Source organism: Pezoporus wallicus, unplaced genomic scaffold, assembly GCF_028554395.1.
Source record: "Pezoporus wallicus isolate ANWC-B61680 ecotype Strahan unplaced genomic scaffold, APGP_CSIRO_Pwel_v1 contig_3710, whole genome shotgun sequence".
NCBI lineage: Eukaryota > Metazoa > Chordata > Aves > Psittaciformes > Psittacidae > Pezoporus > Pezoporus wallicus.
This window is the reverse complement of record NW_026640315.1, coordinates 3,386,842-3,407,016: the sequence shown is the minus strand read 5'-3', so window position 1 is coordinate 3,407,016 and position 20,175 is coordinate 3,386,842. Positions and strand designations below refer to the sequence as shown.

The following is a 20,175-nucleotide window of genomic DNA, read 5'->3' as shown; positions in this document are numbered from 1 at the left end:
ACTAAGCCAGAGAAAGTTCAGGCAGCAGGAGTAAGCAATATATTCAGTGGGTTTAGATGAGAGGGGAGAGATTGGGCAGGTCTGGTGGAGAAAAGCCCATGAGCTACCCACAGACACCTACCTGCAGGAAAATAAAATAAGACAAGGCTTTTCTTTGCAAGTCCACAGAGGGCTTTGTACTTGAACCAGAAATATAAACCAATGTCCAAGTTACATTACAAACCAAACTCTGAAAACCATGAGATACACCAGCAAAAATCTACAAGCAGGCCTAATATATCAGAAGGCTTTTGCCAGAAATTACATTTACTAAAACATGTTTTTACACCATCACAGTTCTAAAGTACTAACTTTCAAATAGTAAGACTCATCTATGCAAACCACACGTGTATGTGTATATTTATGTATAGAAAGATTTCACCTATCTGAAATTCTCCTCCGTGCTCTGCTTTCTGTGTATAGAATAGAATCATAGAATAGTTAGGCTTGGAATGGACCTTAAGATCATCTAGTTCCAACCCCCCTGACAATAAAACTCCTTTTCATATCTTAAAGCAATTGGTTTGTGTGGAGCCAAACCAGACACAATGCAAACAGTTCCCACACCAAAAGCACTTCCACTCAGACTTACCTGCATCTCACAATCTGCCCGAAGATTGAGTTCTTCGCAGCATTCCCTGGATACCCTCAAGAAGATATAATCTTTTGTTTTCTCCTCAATAGCTGCTTCATAAACCTTCTCTTTGGTTCCTTGGGTCTGTGCTGACTTCTCTTTAGTGACAGGCAATAAATAAACAGCGTTGACTTTGGTCATCACCAGCCGTCCAGCCAAAGTGTCTTCCGAAAGCGTTTCAGTGAGCTTGAAGCGGCCAAAAAGTTGTCCGTTTTGGGCGTACTTTGCACCTCCAGAAACACCAGTGAGCATGAAGCTTGCTACTATCTGCAATTGCACTTTTATGTTGAACCTAAGTAAGAAAGCATCGAGTCAGTGAAGGAAAGTCCTCTCACATTCAGAAATTTCATATATTGAGACTGAAAACTCAGTCACTGCCTTGCATTCTGAATGTGTAACCTCTGGACATGAAGTACAGCAAATCTGGCCCTCCCTCAGTATATAGCTGTTGGATGTTCACACATTTTCCTTTTGACTATAGCCTATAAAACATATATTTGAAAGAATTAACATCTTAGAAGCTTACGAAAAAGACCTTCACAGGAAAGAATCAAAATACTAGATAGTATCTGAGACCAAAAGAAGTTTAAGGTGAATTAGAGTTGTTCTGCATGCCCCAAAGCAGACAATTTTTATTTAAATAGTTTGTAGGCTTATGTTAGGTATTCAAGGAGAGATGTGCAGGCTAAGAACAGAGGAAGATCCTATTTATTTCACTTATTTCTTCCAGGCTGCACACCACAGAGGGTAATTTACATCTCAAAAGGTAAATGGTATTATTATACCTATAATACAGAGGGACCAATTAAAATTTCTAGGGAAAAAATAAATCAGAACGTATGCATTACAAGAAAAATTTATCTGGAATTGGGGAATAGCATCCCATCAGCCATATAAATCATCTGTCCACAGAATTCCTACTAGCAGCAAGTTCCTCCTGCAATCACAGATGTACCAAATTCATTCTTAGAAGTCACATGCAGAGCACACTGGAGTGACTTATGAGCACACTTCATTGACCTCTCACCAATACACAGCAATCTCTTCCTAGAGTGCTGGGGTTTGTTTTAAACAGATTGCTTCAACCTGGTTTTAGAATAAAAGAGGTAACAGTTCTGTCACACTAACAACATTCAGTGTTCTCAGTAATTGTTTCTTGAATTTGCAACAAATTACGGGGGGGGGAGTGAAAACCAAAGGTTTCCAGAAATGTAAAAAAAAAAAACAAAACAAACCATAATGGGGAAAAAAATAATTCTATTACAATAATTTCCAAACTGTTTTTATCAGTTCTTCTTATAAGATTTATTTTAACCTAATAGACTGGTTATTTATCGTTTAACACCTTTAATATCAATCAAAAGCCTGTAACAATAAAAATCCAACATCTGAGCTCACTTGGTAATTAAAGATCTACCAAACCAAAGCTATTGTTTTCATATCTGGCAAATCATGAGTGCTGCACAAAAACTGCAAGTTTGCCCCCTCGTGGTACTTGCTTCTCTGCAGAACATGGGCAGTAAATGAAATCCAAATTTCACACTCCTCCACTCAAAAAGCACAACATGTTTCTTAGTGAGCATGGGTTTGTTCAGTCCATCCCTAACCACAGATGTTACTGCCCAGGTTACAGTTAAAGCAATCACTGAAAAGCATGTACTTCATTAGAATTAGGTGCAACCCAATCTCCACATGTGCTTAAAAAATACAAACCCAAAACTAAAGAAAAACCCAAGCTTTCTTCTATATGAGTGCTGCACTATTCCAAAGGAGCTATCAGCAAGTTAGCATCATCTAAACCAGCTCATACCTCATGCAGATGACAGTTAAAATACTATAGAAAATGTTTAACACAGAAACCAAGAGCTTGGCATTATTATTCAGACACAATCACTTGCAAGTGTGAACTGATTTTGTTAAAACTTTCCTAAAGTTGAATTCCTCTGCTGCTGAACGTGCTTCAGCTTGTTCTTAAGGTCAGATTTGCAAACATGTGCTGGAACACAGTATTACCAGTATTACCATTCTGAGATAAGGCACAAGTTAGTGTCTTCATGACTGAACTGCCTCTGCTGCGCTAAAGGGAGTCGAAGGCTTAGAGAGTGTAAAGCAATTTCCAGTGAGCAAGCTGACACCTTCTGGCAAATTGTTAAACTACAAAAACCTCTAAGAATTAGATATAAAAAATCAGAAGTTGCTTCTTTCATCCATTCCTCACCACTATTTTACTGGTTTATACAAAAAGAGGTTTTCGGTCAGGCTTATACAAATCAAACAAATACTTATGTTTTCTCTTAAGCACCACAAAAATCCAGCCTAATTGCAGTGCTAATGAAACCAGCTAAGAAAACCCAGCCTGTTGCTCATATTTAAAACCACAGAAAGTAAAGAAAGACTTCATAAATCATAAATCCATCCAGTACCAATGCAAACAATAAAAAAAAGGCAATTAAACCCATTCTGAATAACACCCCATGTAACACCTTTCTTAAAAGGGCATTTAACACATTTGCTCGCACATTCACACATGTGGAGCTAAGACTGGGCATGCAGTGTGACACTTCCCTATGTATTGATAAATGTAATATACAGTAATGACAAAAGCAAATTTACTTTCCATCAAAGCCAGTGCTTTAAGTTTTCACAGCCTTTAGGATAAATCTGCTCTACAATTCTGCATGGAAGGAGCTGTATGTCACACCACACACTCCTTAATGTCCATATGAGAAAATACACACAGAGTTCCAGCCACTCCAACACTTACATGTTTTTCTTTTGAATGTGCAAGAGAGAGAGAAAGGAAGGTCTTTAAAACCATCACGTAGGGCAACCCTTTCCCAAACCAGTATCAAGATCAACATTGTTTTGCTTTTCCTTTAGAGTATGCTTGCATTCAGAAACAAGACAGCACTGGCTCCCTTATTACTCTATTTTATGATGTACTAATGTGGAGTAATTTTTATAAACACCTCTGGAAATATTAAAATAACTATGATTTAAAGTAAAGCTCTCCAAGCCTACCCAGAATGAGCTCCCTTATCACTGAGTTCAAGGCTTTTAAAGCCATTGCAACCTTCCTCCCACGATTTTCAGTTGTTCCACTCAGATGATCCCACATAAAGGCTGAGACAGTGTTTTCCTAGAAAGTGAGACATCATCAACATTCTTAAAACCCAACACTGCACTTCAGCCTGAACTGCAGACACTCATATTATTCCAGTCTCATCTTAAGAGGCCACGCTGACAACCCTACTTACTACTGTTACAATACACATACACAAACCCATCAGAGAGCAGCAGCTCATCCACATTTTCAATCGTAGCACAACTTCAGAGGTACCACAACCCACTTGTGTTTGTATTTCTGGGCCCGTTTCTAGGCTTGCAACCCTGACGCTTCACTAGAGAATACCAAGTGTGTGATCTTAGCCGCAGAGGATCAGAAGAGTGTGCTAGTTTGAGCCTCGTTGCAATAAAGTGGGTCAGCTACAAGATCAAAAGAGTATTTCTGTCATCACCACCATCAAAACAGAAGATTACAAGAACATTATTCAAACTTATTTCTATTAATCTACTAGGCAGTAAAAGAAGAGCAATAACTTATCACTGCCCCAAATTGTCCAAAGGAGAAGCATTACATGCAGGATACACTTGCTTTTCTCTCATTTCTACAGGCACGCTACTTTCTGGTTTCATAGAATCATAGAACAGTTAGGGCTGGAAAGGACCTTAAGATCATCCAGTTCCAACCCCCTGCCATGGGCAGGGACACCTCACACTAAAACATCTCACCCAAGGCCTCATCCAACCTGGTCCTGAACACTACCAGGGATGGAGCATTCACAACCTCCCTGGGCAACCCATTCCAGTGCCTCACCACCCTAACAGGAAAGAATTTCCTCCTTAGATCCAATCTAAACTTCCCCTGTTTAAGTTTGAACCCATTACCCCTTGTCCTGTCACTACAATCCCTAATGAAGAGTCCCTCCCCAGCATCCCTGTAGGCCCCCTTCAGATACTGGAAGGCTGCTATGAGGTCTCCACGCAGCTTCTCTTCTCCAGGCTGAACAGCCCCAACTTCCTCAGCCTGTCTTCATACAGGAGGTGCTCCAGCCCCTGATCATCCTCGTGGCCTCCTCTGGACTTGTTCCAACAGTTCCATGTCCTTTTTATGTTGAAGACACCAGAACTGCACACAATGCTCCAGGTGAGGTCTCACAAGAGCAGAGATCCTTTGGGCAGGATCACCTCCTTTGACCTGCTGGTCACGCTCCTTTTGATGCAGCCCAGGATACGGTTGCTTTCTGGGCTGCAAGTGCACACTGAAGCCGGCTCATGTTCATTTTCTCATCCACCAGCACCCCCAAGTCCTTCTCTGCAGGGCTGCTCTGAATCTCTTCTTTACCCAACCCGTAGCTGTGCCTGGGATTGCCTCCTATGAGGCATGAGTGTAATTCTCAATGTGAACATTCACTCAGTAAATATACTGTTTACTCCTTTGCCATATTTCATAATGTTTCCTTTAAACTCACTTCTGTTTAAAAAGCCATAGAAAAGTCAACCTGATTATAAATATGTATGACGGAGAACATTACTGTATGCTGAAAACAGTGTTCAAACATGATTCTTCCATATATTAGATTGCAGCTCACGAGCAGAGCACAGCAGTGATGAAAGATATGAAGAAAAATAGTTCAAATACACTGCCCTCCATCTGAGATACAAAAAAGAAACTGAACCATTTTTCAGCTGTCAAAGCATTAGAAATACAACTACTCATAGTATTTTCTTCCTGAATTCTAGAGAAGTGGTTCAGCTGAACCTCTGTATCTTCATGACTGTTTGTCTTAAAGACATTTCTGATTTGGGACTTACCTCATGGATAGAATTAAATCTGCTACTGAGTTAGGTTAAAGGGAAGTTACACCCTTTGACTGTCCGTTCTGAGTAGTGCAACAGTTTAAAACTCTTTTGTACCACGTGAGTGCAGGCAAAATTGTGAACCACAAATATCAAACTGCAGAAAACAGCCCTGTGAGAGTCTATACATGGGAAATACACATCCTTTTCCTAACTCTGTATTTGTTTGTGCAGCTAATCCAGTTGGGTGCTATGTACGTAGTACCTAAAGACAGAACAACACAAACGATGTATACTATGAGCCTTTTATTAGGAACTTTTATTCAGAAGCTCAGTTTCAGTCTATTTAGAGAATAAATACAATGAAGTCAGCTGCCACATCATTGTAAAATCAGAGCTTGATCCACACACAATTCAACCCTTTCTACAAAGACTTTGCATGTTTCTTTGCTATAGCCTACTTTCACCAAGGAACAAATATATGGCTCTTATTTATTTTTGTATAGAGACAAAAATCTCTAAAAAAAAAAAAAAATTATTATCCAGACATTAACACAACATTCCTGTTTGGTGCCTCCACAGAGGCACTAATACATACTGTTTGTTTTAAATTAGTTACTATTTCCAGACTCGGACTCAAATTCATTTCAAAGAACCAGGAAAACTCAGTACCTTAACCAAGCACGTAGATTTAATGACAAAAGTTGCCATCCTCATTTCAACAGGACACCAAGAAATATCGAAGAAATAAGTTATAAAGGTATCACTTACTTGCTAACTTCCTTATACTGTGCTATTTCCTCAATATAAAGGAGGTCATGGAGCCGTGACTGATAGTTGGTCTTGGTCAATGATTTGTCCAGGACAGATTGTGTAAATAACTGGTCAGCAGACAGAGGGATTTGGTATCTGGAAAGAAGGCTCTTCTCCAATTCAGTAGTTTCATTAGGCTCAAATTCTACAATAGTCTTAGAAGTAGAATCCCAACGCTTAGCTGTGGTTAGTAGCTGTTGCCGTGCATGCATCAGGTATTCAAGATCTAGATGTAGACACATAACAGGGAAAGGAAGTAAGTTCAAACTCCATTTGTGCTTGGGTTTGATTTAAAAATAAGTAAGCTCTACTGAAAACAATCCTGTTAGAGACAATGAATGAAATGTAGGTAAAAGTCTCCTCTGCTTACAACAGCTTTAGTAAGTTCATTGTTGGTACTTACCATCCCTGTTTTTCAGGTATATACAAAGAATAAGCAGGGTCTCAAACAATATCATAAAATATTCTATAGATAGGAAATCAAATTAATATAGACAAAGAAGGAAAGCACTTATATTTTAATAATCACAAGCTACTTTGAAGGACTTGGCATCACAATGTGCTTTCAAAGCCTAATGGCAACAACATCTCACTTCAAAAATATAAAGGAGTGAAGAACCTTACAATATATACTATAAAATTTAGAAGGTAATAAAATCAAACTGATAAAACTAGCTGGTCAGGGATCATTGAATTTGCGAGTGTGAAAGCCTTTAAAAAAAGGCTGCAGACAGCTTTATTCTATAGCTGAATTGAGTTTGCTAGGCAAAACTTTGGCAATGTAACCTAACATATATATATAGTTAAATACAAAGTTAGTAAAATAAAAGGAAAATAATTTTTCAGTATATCCTCATTTCAGAGACCACATAGCTTAAATGAGTAGCAGACAAACAAGCATTGTCTACAGCCACCCAAAATATATCCATTAACACCACAAAAACACTATGACAACAGTGCATCAGTTAACAAAATTGCAGTTAAATTGCAGAGCTGGAAATATTTGGCATTTCTAGTGAGGCTATGATATCTTAATGTATTATGTCTGAATAAGATTTAAGATGGGTATCCAGGATATCACACCAACGCTGAAAAATGTGCAAAAAAGACATTTTCAAATTCAAATTAGATACTTAACATCGTCTTGGCTGTCTTTATTCTAAGAAGAAGGAAACCAGCATTTTAGGCAAAGAAATCTTAGCTTGACTACAGCTACAGGAATGTAGTTTATTTTACTAATCTCATGTGTTCATCAACAAGCCACACTTAAATATTTACCTCGAGCTTGAACCATGGTAGTTGTATGGCAAGAAAAAGTCTACGTTTGTGTGGCTTCTGTGTTTGAAATCATTTTACCGTAACTGATTTCTCATACTAACCATACCTCAATCAAAAAGCTCAGTAATTATGCTGGGATGGAGTCCTTGTTTGCTGGAATGACAGCCATTTAATTTCCAGTACTTGAGAGGCTTCCACTGGAAGCCTGACACAAACAGTTCCTGGCACAGATTGTGCATACCGTGACCCTTTCTTAAAGAGCATTTTGTACATTCTCAGAGCACAGAAAGCTTCTCCGAGTTCTTTTTTTTCTTTTCTTTTTTCCCCTGGCAAATAAAGATTTCAAAATGCATAAAGGAAGCTCCTCCATTAAAATATTTTAACATTGACCTTTCTTTCCTTTTTAGGTAACTGGACAGGACCCTGAATTACATGGAACTATAGAGACTTCTTTTGCTGTTTGAAAAGCACTTCCGTGAGATCCCAATTCATATATACTAAAAGAAACAACGGAATTGGACACACATCCAACAGTTATCCCTTTCACTTGCCTGCTTACACATTTCTTAGATTAGCTTAGCAAAAAGCCCAGAATATTCTCCCTACATTTATCTGTAAAGCACCCAGCACTCTTTCCATTTGAAACAAATATTAGTAAGAACCTGCTTGAAGACTTCAGTATCCCTCTGCACACAGACAAGCAGTATGTGAAAAGGAAGTATCAGTATCTAATGCTAGAGTGCTATTTCAACTTCATCCACCGCTTTCATATGGACTTGACTATTCCTTGGATCTCTTTGGTTAGTAATTTAAGCCAACAAGGACCCAGACCACAGACTGGTTTGACAGTAACTCTGACTGTTACGGCTTGGTTCTCTTGATCTTAAACAGGTTTACAATAAAAGGACATGTATTCTCCACAAACTCAATGTCTTTGGAAGCCTGTCAGCTGTGGTTACCCACATCTTTAAATGGAGACCATATAATAGTTCCCGAAAAGACCACAGCCTTGCTTCTAAGCAGTTTCACATTCGCAATGCAATGTCCTCAGCTTCAAGAGACATTACAGCTTGTACGGTCTTCCTGCTCTTGGCTACAAGTACTTGGGTCATCTGAAAGATCAGTTCATGATCTTTGGTATTTGCTATTTATAGTTTCTTTTTGTTAATGTTGCAAATGTTAGCCTGTTCTTGAAAATAGACGCCAGAACAGAAAACCACTATTTTCTTAGTTACATCTTTTTTCCTTCTTTTTCCTGCTTAGACCCCGGTGCTACAGTTCTGCTTCTTTTGTGTTTTTATCTCTCAAGATCTCATTAAAAACTACCACACTATTCCACCCCCTTGCTTGCTGCCAAGTGACACAGTGACCTACATTTAGCTCTCTTTACCTTTTAACCATAAATCAAAGTACTTCCTTCTTTTTTGCACCTCTTCAAACATCTTTCAATTCACTGACATCTTCCTGATAAGAGTTATTTCAGGTTTGAACTGAGAGGCACTCATCAGTTTCATAAACAGAATACAACCCTTACAGTAACATAGAGTCCAGGGTTTTTTTTCTTGCAACACATGCAAAAATAAAGTTACACTTCCTTTATATTTTCAACATTTATGTCAACAGCAACTCACTGAGTTACAAGTCTACACTTTCCCTCTTGCTTTTGACAACCCTAGTCAGATATCAGAAGGGGAGGGAAATAAACCAAACAAAAACTCCACACACAACTCAAATAGTCTGCTTAAACTAATGAAAGAATTACCAGGTGTTTTCTTACACAGAAACACTTCATCTCTTTAGCAACCTTTTTCTATGTTTTTAACATTTTCATCAGTACAAGAACAATTATAAACACTTAAACACTTAAACTTCCAGTGCTGCCTTCAGACATAGAATCATATAATAGTTAGGATTGGAGAGGACCTTAATCAGCTAGTTCCAACCCTCCTGCCATGGACAGGGATACATCAAAATGGTTTATAAAATATACCAAACCAGAAATTCCCATCATTTTGTCAAGATTTAGGAGCCATAACAGTCATACTCTAGTCATCTGCCTTATTTACACCCTCTGAAGCTTTTGTCTACTATTTATATTCACACACATGATGAACATAAGATACAGTGAAACATATTCATTAGCTGTTAATACAGATGCTGTTCTGCCCGTAACTGCAAAAGAGAAGACAACAGCATGAAATGTTTCTCTATTCCAAATAGAATTTTTAATACATTACCTTCAGTTGAAGCAGCATCAATCATTACTCGTTGCATGAGGACTGGCTCTAATCCAAAGTCAAACACAACAGTTTGGCGAAAAGTTCCAAAGATTTCTGTGTTAAATGCTATACTGACTTTGTATATATAATGATCTATTCCATTCTGGACCATCTTTCCTCCTATCCATTCCTGACAGTTTTCTGGAACTTCCTGGGATACCTGGGTAGTGCTGTCTCCAGCAGATATTGCAACGATACTAAAATGTGGGCGATGGGCATCGTAAAGCAATGCCACTCGATACAGCATTCTTGCAGGCTATAAAGAAAAAGGCAGAGGTTGAAATGACAGCACACGAGAAGCCTGAAATTATTTCAGGACTATAATCACATGCAATCAGATAACAAGAGCTTATAAGAACTTCAGATTCCCAGAGCAGATAGGAGTCCTGCCTACTTTCCAGAAACCTGGCCAGTCACAGAATCACAGAATCCCAAGGGTTGGAAGGGACCTCAAAAGATCATCTAGTCCAACCCCCCTGCAAGAGCAGGGTAACCTAGAGTACATCACACAGGAACTTGTCCAGGCGGGCCTTGAATATCTCCAATGTGGAAGACTCCACAACCCCCCTGGGCAACCTGTTCCAGTGCTCTCAGTACATGATCACCAGAGTTGCTGGGAAGACAGAGAGAAGGGATGGTGCTAGGAAGTTTCTCTCTTTTAAGAGGAATTATGCAATTGGAAACTTAATAACATAAAAGTTTATGGGTTACATTCTAGTTATTACAGACTCATTTTCAAAAGATAAGTAGTCCTACCTTGCAAGTGAGAGCAAATGTCCACGTCTGATGGGACTTTTTGGTTGTGACAGTTACCGATAGCTCAGGATTATGTTCTACTCTCACTCCTTCTACACATTCACTAAGCTAGATTAAAACAAAAGAAGATAATGTTAAACTTCTACAGGTAGTATCAAAATAAAAATAATCAGAGAAAGGTAGTAATTTTTAATAGGAAATGGAAAAAAATGGTTTCCTACCTATCTACTTGAAGGATTGATGCAAGTCCTGTGAAGTGACTTTCACATTAATGAAAGTAAGTGCTAATTCAGAGAGACAAGCAAGCCAAATCTGCTAGGTCATACTATGTAAGTGAAGAATGTAACCATTTAAGGACAATTAACTGCAGGACTTGACTTTCAAAAACCAGCTTAATTGTAAACGTTTAAAGCAGAACAAGATTTGGTTTGGAAAGAAGGATCTAGTAAAACAAGGCCCGAAGACTTCAATTTCCAGAAAACCCCGATCTCATGACATGAATAAGACTACCAGAGACACCAGGAAACTAGAATGAGGCTTTCTACTCATTAATGGACTTTGCAGAAAGTCTGCTCTTCCTGGATTTTAATCAACAATAGATGGACTGAAAACTCCTTAGGGTCACTGGTGAGTAGAGCTGGTCCAATGCGACAAAAACTTCCTTTGGTATTCCAAATGGCTGCTAAGTTTGATCATATCCATATCCCACACTCTGGTCTACAAACTGTTTTAAACATTTTGGGGATTGGCTGCTCTACATACAAGTGCCTGCAGCTGCAACAAAGAAAAGGAGCTATGCCCAAGCAAGAGTATTCTCCATCAAGCCTTGCCATTTATTGTTCCCAGTTTAGTAAGTTCTGCCATCTAGTCAAGGAACAGGAACAATACCATGAGACTTGGCTGACCCACCGTGCACTGGGAAGAGTAAATATGCAAAATTAATGAGCTGCAATTAACCTACAAGCTGTAATTCACACACTCTACTGAATTCCTGAAAAGAATGAGTACACTTGCAGATATCAGCTTAAGTCTCTGGTATCTTTGCAAAAAGACACAGGGCAGGATGGAAAGGGGAGCAAATCGGTTGGACGCTTTCTTGGTAAGGAGAAATTCAACCAGCTCTGATATTAACTGCCAAAACCAGGCACATCTGTTAGTTTTAAATATGAGCACATAGGGGGAAGCAGTATATTTTCCTTACCACTTTCTCAGGAGATAACGAGTTCATCCATTTCTCAATCAAGGTTTCCATATAACTGCCCGAACACTGCTTGTTTTCCTTCTGCTGTTTTAATCTGATCAAGCGGGACGCATATCGTTTCTGCCATTCTGTTAGCTCTTCCTGGGAATGTGCTGAAGTACACTGTGCACCGTACCTGCAGATCCCTTGCTCTAAAAATCTACATAAAATAGGAAACATGATTAAGACTTAAAACTTCTTGTCTCCAATTAAAAAAAACAAACAAAATTACCAAAATTATACTTTTCAAGCTTCTTTAAGTCTCTCTCGCAGAACTGTAGGCAGTCTAGTTCACATGAACTAATCTGGAGATATATATATATATATATATATATATATATATATATATATATATATATATATATGTACCCAGCATTTTGGAAGAGAGGCAGCAGCCTCTCGTGCACTGAAGCCTGGAAGAGTATATCAGATTTCTTTTAAATGTAGGGGACAGATGTCTTCTTAAGAAATCTCCAGCTTCAACGAGGAAAGAATCAAGGGCACAGCAATTAACACAATGAGATCACGGACTACCCCTGAAATGACTAGACCCGGTATTAATATGAATAAAACACTGTTCATCAGGAGCAAAGGGAAGATACAACATGAGTTCCTCCAATAGTTATGTTATTAGCTGATAAATACTCATTCAGCAGTTTTTCCTAGAGCAACAGTGACATCACATGGTCCTTTCTACTAAATACACCTACACACACATCACCTCTCAAGGAAAAGGTTTAATCCTCTTCTTTGCAAAGGGTGTATCAGACCAAAAGGATCTATTTTTTGCAGAGGTAAAGGATTTGTTCAAGTATTACATTTTTAATTTAATGGCATGTGCTAATGCATCATTCCAAGCACTTATACACATTTAAGCATTCCAGTTCTCAGGATTTATTGCAAGTCTGGGCAAATGCCTCTAACTTGGGAACGATTTTTCTAATTAAACTTTGTATTAAAATTATAAAACAGCAGCAGCTGCACCTTCAGCATTCTTCAAAACTGAACCACTTAAAAAACAGATGACAAAATGAAGAATAAAATGGGAGGGGTAACTTCTGACAGTTCTAAGAGAGCAGTGGATATACAGAATTAACACCAGGCCAGGAATCTGATTTATTTGTTTTGCATAAGGAGACTATACAGAATTAATTTAAGCATCACATTTATTACAAATAAAGTCAGGCAGGATGGCCTCTGTCAGGATGTTAAGTTTATAGAAAGTTGGTAGACACACCTGTACTTAAATTTCATGTGGATATCTATGTATATAATTACACTAAGAATCTCTTCCTACAGTGGTGAGTTACCATACAAAAAAGAAATGATGCACCAAGAATCATACAGCAAGTCAGGACCCCACATCATTGATGAAGACAGCAGAAGGGGACCAGTGAGTGCATAACCTTTCCATAGTAAATGCATTATGTAATGCAACATGAATTAGAATGTGAACTTTGAGCTATGCTGACAAAAAACAAATAACACCTGACTGTGGTGTGAAAAACTTGCAGCAAAATTACCTGGATATCTAGGCCACCCTTGTATCAGTGGTTATCATTTGGCATATACTCTTCCTTTAAGAACTGTTTAAGTATTTAAAGGTTTGCATGCCCAAATTGCAAGTAAAATAGCATGATATATATCATGATGTCACTAAAGGTGTTCTAAAGCTATACTCCTTATTCTGAATTAAAATATTTTCGTTTTCAGTATTTTTATTGTAAATTTTCCAATTCACCCCTGCATTAGTATGCTAAAGTACAATTACGATTTTCATGGCCCAAAGTAAATAGAGGGCAAGCATAAAAAATTGTTGACCTGTTCTTATTATGAGGTTTAAAATCAAGTGGTTTTCCTTTTCATTATTTAACTGGAAAGCATATTACCTTAGCATTCGTCATCATTATGCAAGTTTTCCACATTCTCATTGTTCATATTTTTAACAGGCACTATTTTTTCCTCATTTTTAGTTTCTTATTTAATACCTCCTGCAATTCCACAGCTTCATTATCTAGAATAAATATGCTGTACTCCCACAGCTTTACAGCACACAGGAGGAAAACAAACCACAGCTTCAAGAATTCTTATTCAGTATCTGTAACTGCCTCCTCATAAGGAACTAAATTTCATGGTCAGAATGATACGGTCCACATGGATTTGCTGAGTAAGGCACATCCTTCTCACTGCAAGGGTTAACAGTGTGCATAAAGCTAATTACAGCTTCAGTGGAAAAATGTTTCAGAGCAAGGGCTGGTATGGATGTTACTCAACAGAAACATGGTATAGATGCTACTCAACAGACAATCATCAGGAACTAGAAACTGTAAATATCTGCTTTTTCAAAAGTGCTGAATATGCACCAGATATCATAAAAGCCAGGAAGAGATGCCAACACTTAACACCTCTAGAAAATCACGCCAAAAAATAGCCCAAATTCAGCAATTCAGTTGTGTCATTTAAAAACCAAGTCAGATTCTTGCTGATGTTTCTAAAATAACTTATTTGCATCAGTTACATGTATTGCAGAATCAAGTGCATACTGATGGTTCCTCCCCATCTATATTAATACAGTTTTATTCAAATATTGACAATTAATAACGCAAACTACAGGCAATATTGACTTGACAACTGAAAAAGACAAGGAGGAGAAACTCCAACAGAAGCCACCAGATTTTGAGCGAAGTAACTCCATGTATTTCAGCTTATGCAGAATGGAATTAATGAGATCTGGAGGAAAGTTCTACAAACACTTTTTTCATCTGGAGACAAAGCACATCTATCAACAAAGCCTACTTATTTTATCACAAATAAGAAAAGGGAAGGGAAGAAGACACATGCTGACCTGTCACTAGAAAAATGGCCCTCAAACCACACTCTTCCATTTTATAAACTGAAGGACTTCCAGATAAACTGATCCTTCAAAAAATATCTGTGAACACATCAACTCTTGTTCTAACAAGCACTTTCATTTTCCTGACCTCTTAATCATTCTGTCAGCAGCTAAGTAACAGAAGAAACGTTACAGTCCCTTGGAGAATGGCGATATAAAGCAATGACTTTACCTTTTACATAGTGTATATTCTTCACTGCTTGTGACTCCCCGGGGTGGAGGGCGGAAGTGCCAGCCATCCCGGGACCCTGCAGAGGAGGCAAGACTTTGGTTACTTCTCTAATTGCCAGTGAGTCAGATAGTAACTGTCTCTAAACTCCAACCCAAAATGTATTTGTCCACAAGGCAAAATTATCCACCAACAATTAAGTTTCAATCCTAACAAATTAACATAGACAAAGGTCCAAAGGTTATGAAGGCAATTTTCTAACAATGTGCAGTATAGAGCATGCTGTGATAGAGCACTTCTAGCAGTAAATAGAAACTTCTGCCTCCAAATTCAGTCAGTGATGAGGTAATTCTACCTCAACCCCAAGGGCTCATCATGATAGTCAAGCCCCCTTTTTGTTTTTTGATTACTATGCAGTGCTGAGTACTCAGCAGAATCCAAGTCTTCTCACTACAAAATAAAGCAGTGTTAGAACTGAGTTACATACCTTCTTCTAAATCTTCTACATGATATCCTGATGGTACTTTACCAGCTGCCTACAATTATATAAAAAAAACCCCACAGTTATAAAGGAACACAGAAAAATATCATCAACAAGAACCGCTCTGGCTTCTCTGCTGTCAAAACGTGTTTCAGAACAACCAATACAGAAATATTATCAGAAGTCTGAAATCACTTTCAGTCATAAACATAAATTTCATATTAACCTAATTGGATTGCAGCCACTGATAAAAGGAATTCTGACAGGAACACCAAGTGTAGTCATTGCTATATGAAAATCTGAGAGATTTTTACAAGTCTAAATTCCACCCTGTGATCATTTCAATGTGGCCTGCAGTGAAGCTTTTAAAAGGCCACAAGTCTGAACTGTATTAAGATGTCTTTCAGCTTTAAATCTACACTAAAAATAAAGCCCATATCAATGACAAAGCACTGGGGGGCTGGGGCGAGAGGAAGTGGCAATTTAATCAGTAGAAATGACAGATTAACCCCTAATACAAAAAAAAGGTGACTGAGCGGGCACTGTGTCATGTTTATTATTTCAGAATCATTTCCAACATAGAAAAATACAATAAATACATAAATAATGCAGATCTAAATGCTTTGAATTCTTTCTGCTTTCTACTTCAAGAAAGTCCACAACATATTAGCAACTTCCTCTACTTTCTCATGGATCATGCAAGATTGTGATGAAGGCTCCTGGATAGGTAGGTGGTAAAGTCCAAGAGACCAGTGGAAACACTGCTGTTTGAACCAGTATGTTCACACTGAGCCTGGATCTCCTGGGGCTTTCAGCTTTTTCAGGTACTGCTCATTAGTTTTCCACTAATATGCTCATTATTACCTCCGTTTCAGCAAGAAGTGTTTTCAGTCGTGTCAGATCTTTAGTTACCATCCCGTTCTGGTGGGGGGAGAAAGAATATTAATACTTCAAACAAATGTTAACATGCATTAAACCACAGCAACTAAGTTCATTCCCCCCCACCACCACAGAGAAGGGCGAGAAGGAAAAATGAGTTTGACTTGGAAAGCACAATTATAAATGACCTACTACATAACACTGAGCAAACATCAGAGTGAAAAAGGGGATTCTACAATGGCCAAAACCAGCACTAGACTTACGGGAAGTATCAATACAGGTCAATGCAGGAGAGCAGAGTGTTCAGAGCAACTTGGGAGAATAAAAAGTTTCTCAGGAAGTTCAGCTGCCACTCAAGACAAATATTAATAGCTACAGTATTTATTGATTGCTACCCTGCAGAGCAGTACTCTACATGCAGAGTAGCCATGGACAAGGTCTCAGGAGATCTGCGCTCTGTCATCAGCTTGAGCTGCTGGCCTGCTGGGTGACCTTAGGCAGGTCGCTTCACCTCTCCATGCCCCAGTTTCCAATCTGCAAAACGGGGACAGTGATACTGACTGTCTTCACAGAGCACTTTGTAAGCTACTACTGGAAAGCACTATACATGAACTGTATGCTACGGTTACTGAAATGCTTTGGCTCTAAAGTAATACAATAAAGTTTCACTGTAGTTGCAGTGATGGATCCCTTTCTTCTTAAGGACGCACTTTACAAACTACTAGTTTCTACAGTTTCATAACTCTTTCTGCTCTGATGTAGACTAAATGATTTTCAGAGTTTTCACTAAAAAGCAAGGATTAGCCATGTAACTAAAAGTAACTGCATATTCATATTGCATGTGAAGTAAAAATCCTTCAAAACTGAGTTTATCTGAAATATGTAGCTAAGTGTAATGACTTCACACACAAGTAAGCCAAAACTTTGATTAAAGGAAGCCAGAGCTGTGGTTTTTATTTCAGTCATCTCTTACAGAAACTTAATTAAGTGCTAGCACATTTGTTAGACTTTTGATTGTGCTACTGAGGAGTAGAAATTGCTCTTTGCTGAAAACTTACAAACTCAACAATTCTCACATTTAGGCTTTTTGCAAACTGATTTTTTACTTCTTCAGCAGACAGCTGCAAATTCAGCTTAAACATATTAGAGGATAAAATGTTAACACGAATCACTCTCTTAAGTCACTGGGGAGGAAACTGGATGGATTCCAACCCTTCAATAAATTCATTCCAAAACTGACTTTCATTTCTTCTCTCATACAATGGCACGAGTCAGTAAATCAGTTGCTGATTTTAATATTCCTACTGAAAACAACTGTGTCTTACAACCTAAAGCTTGTAAAAACCTCAAATTCTGCTTTCGGACAACACTCTGGAATTGGAGGCTAAGTAACTTTATTTGCATAAGAGCTCTAAACAAGGGCACTATGCACTTCCTGTGATAGGGAGCTTCTGGCTATTTTACTGGGTTTTCCCTGCAGGCAAGTTTCTTTTGACCTCACCAGGAATTTTTCAATGAAGCATTTTTTCATTAGAAAACATGAGCTAAACAAAGTAAAACCCCTTTTCTTTATGTAAAAATAGCCAATGGCAGGGGGGGAAGGGAATTCAGGATACATACCAGACAAACAGAACTGCCTCTTAGAAACAACCTCTTGATTAAGTTAAGCACTAAGGTATAAGAGACATGATCCAATTTCAAGGTAATAGGCTCTCCTACCACAGTTTCTGATGTCACTTAGACATTCCTCATGGTCTGACCAGAGGAATGCTCGTCTGTGCTATAATATAACCACATTTCTGGATTTAGCATCACCAGCAGTTCATGGTGACAAACTGCATGCTATTTAATCTAGATTACAGAAATAAAAAGGACACTATCCTGTGAAGACTGTCCTTAATTGTTCCCATATGAGTAGTCACATGAGTCACAACAGTTACTAACTGAATGGGGTTAAAAGCATCCTTACATGTTTTCACAGTTGAAGGGTAAGATAGAAGCTCTGAACTCAAACCTTTATCTTCATCTGGAAATACACAGGTCTGGGTTTTTTTCTGAAAGGCTTTTCATGCTCTCTTACAACTTATCATGTTCTAGTTATTTAAAAGTCCTATCAATCACTTTTCTGCTTAAAACCATATGATGTTAGGTGCAACTTTAACAAAGTAAGCAACAGTTTGAGATTTACATTATTCTAGTCAGTCCCATAAATACAAAAATTCTTTTGTATTCCCTGAGGATTCAGGCCAGCAACCAAGAATCAACACCTCTAAAACAGTGCTAATGCAACAGCCGAGGTATCCTGCTGAAATATGTGTGCCCATACACTTAATTATTGTGGTTTTCATACAATTCATTTTAGCTGCAGCCTTACAGAAGTTCATTATTACACACATTGTTTAAAAAAAGTAAATACAAAACTGCATTTTAAATTATACAGATTGCAACAAACCCACTTACCAGTGATTCACCCATCAGTGATTTGGAAAGAACATTAGACACAATTTGCAGCTTCCCTTTAAGATGCATGCAGCAGAGCACTGCACGGAAAGATCCATCTCCCTTGGCCAGCCCCTCTCCCAGCACTGCAACACAAATCAGCAGCTATTAGCTTCATCACAGTATACATTTAATTAAACTATATACAGTTTTCCTTCATCTTTAACATGAAAATAAAGTCTGAAACTTGGGTTGACCTATGGCTTCTTGGGAAGAAAAGTCTTGGATTAAAGTAAGTATTACTTGTTCTTGTCTAATATTAACTTGAAGCTTGTCTCCCACCATCTAAGAAAAGCTGTACAAGCTGTACATGAGCTCAAAAAAGGCTGTCATGTTTACATGCTAAAATAGACAAAAATTAAATATGGGAAGGTTAAATTCAAATATCTGACACACACACAAAGAACCTCCTCTTCACAGAAAGGGTAAAAAATAAATAGCAACCAACAACCTCTCAGTAACACAAACATGCTCAGGAAGATCCATTCATGCCCACAAAAAAACATGCCCTGTCGTTTCCAAATATAGCTAACCTCCTCGTGGTCAATTCCTGCGACTTTAAAAGGGCTTTTATTCACTTACACTGTAAAGTGCAGGATATAGGAACGATTGTTTGAGTCTAGAAATTTACAGGCTCTGTGTAACAGAAAACTTTCCTCATGCTTTCTAGCACTGGATCAGATAGCTGCCAAACAGACACTTTCATTGACACTTGCAACAGTGAAAGGATTTATTTCACGATATAGACGTGCTTCAGACAAGCAGGAATAACACTTAATCATATATATTACCTGTCCAGAAAATGAAATGCCAGAGTGACTAAAAAGCTAGTAAGCTAAGCATGTGAGTTGAAAAGAAGGCTGGACAGTTGTTTAAAATTACAGAATTATAACATATATTACTGTTATTGCAGGCAACATCAATGTCTGTGTTCATACCACTACTCATGCAGATGCAAACAACTCCTGTCAATGCTAACAGGAATTTTACATTCACCATAACTTCAGGATTACATCTGAGAATAATAAATCAAAACTCCTCACTCAACAGCCGCTCGCACCATTAACACAAAGGGCAAGAAAAAACAGTCCCGCAAAACAGTTACATAAAAACAACTCAGCATCCCTTCAGAATGAAACGGTAACTAAACCCTGTCTCTAAAGTTCCTCAAAGATCAGTCTGAATTCACCACTCTGACGATACTGACCACGTTTCCAAAAATAGAGCTTACTTCCCAAATCAGAAGGAGCCGCGCCAGAAATAGCTTTAACATGTCTGACAGTTTGCTATTTTAACCTCGAAGACTGGATGTCCAATTACGATCTTTCGTATCATTAACTGCACAGGATCACCAA

At 38.2% G+C, this 20,175-nt stretch overlaps 1 protein-coding gene across 7 annotated transcripts in view; it reads right to left on the bottom strand.

Moving 5' to 3' along the window:
* The window catches only part of HELZ (helicase with zinc finger), an 87,731-nt gene that overhangs the window by 46,593 nt on the left and 20,963 nt on the right, over nucleotides 1–20,175 (bottom strand). For all 7 annotated transcript variants that reach the window (XM_057418550.1, XM_057418553.1, XM_057418555.1 and 4 more), the window contains 9 exons: nucleotides 18,782–18,906; nucleotides 16,307–16,363; nucleotides 15,449–15,497; nucleotides 14,965–15,040; nucleotides 11,861–12,059; nucleotides 10,660–10,767; nucleotides 9,862–10,159; nucleotides 6,305–6,572; nucleotides 632–965 (listed from right to left, as the gene is read on the bottom strand). In XM_057418550.1, the coding sequence (XP_057274533.1) occupies nucleotides 632–965; nucleotides 6,305–6,572; nucleotides 9,862–10,159; nucleotides 10,660–10,767; nucleotides 11,861–12,059; nucleotides 14,965–15,040; nucleotides 15,449–15,497; nucleotides 16,307–16,363; nucleotides 18,782–18,906 (1,514 nt within the window). The remainder of the gene's footprint in view (nucleotides 1–631; nucleotides 966–6,304; nucleotides 6,573–9,861; nucleotides 10,160–10,659; nucleotides 10,768–11,860; nucleotides 12,060–14,964; nucleotides 15,041–15,448; nucleotides 15,498–16,306; nucleotides 16,364–18,781; nucleotides 18,907–20,175) is intronic.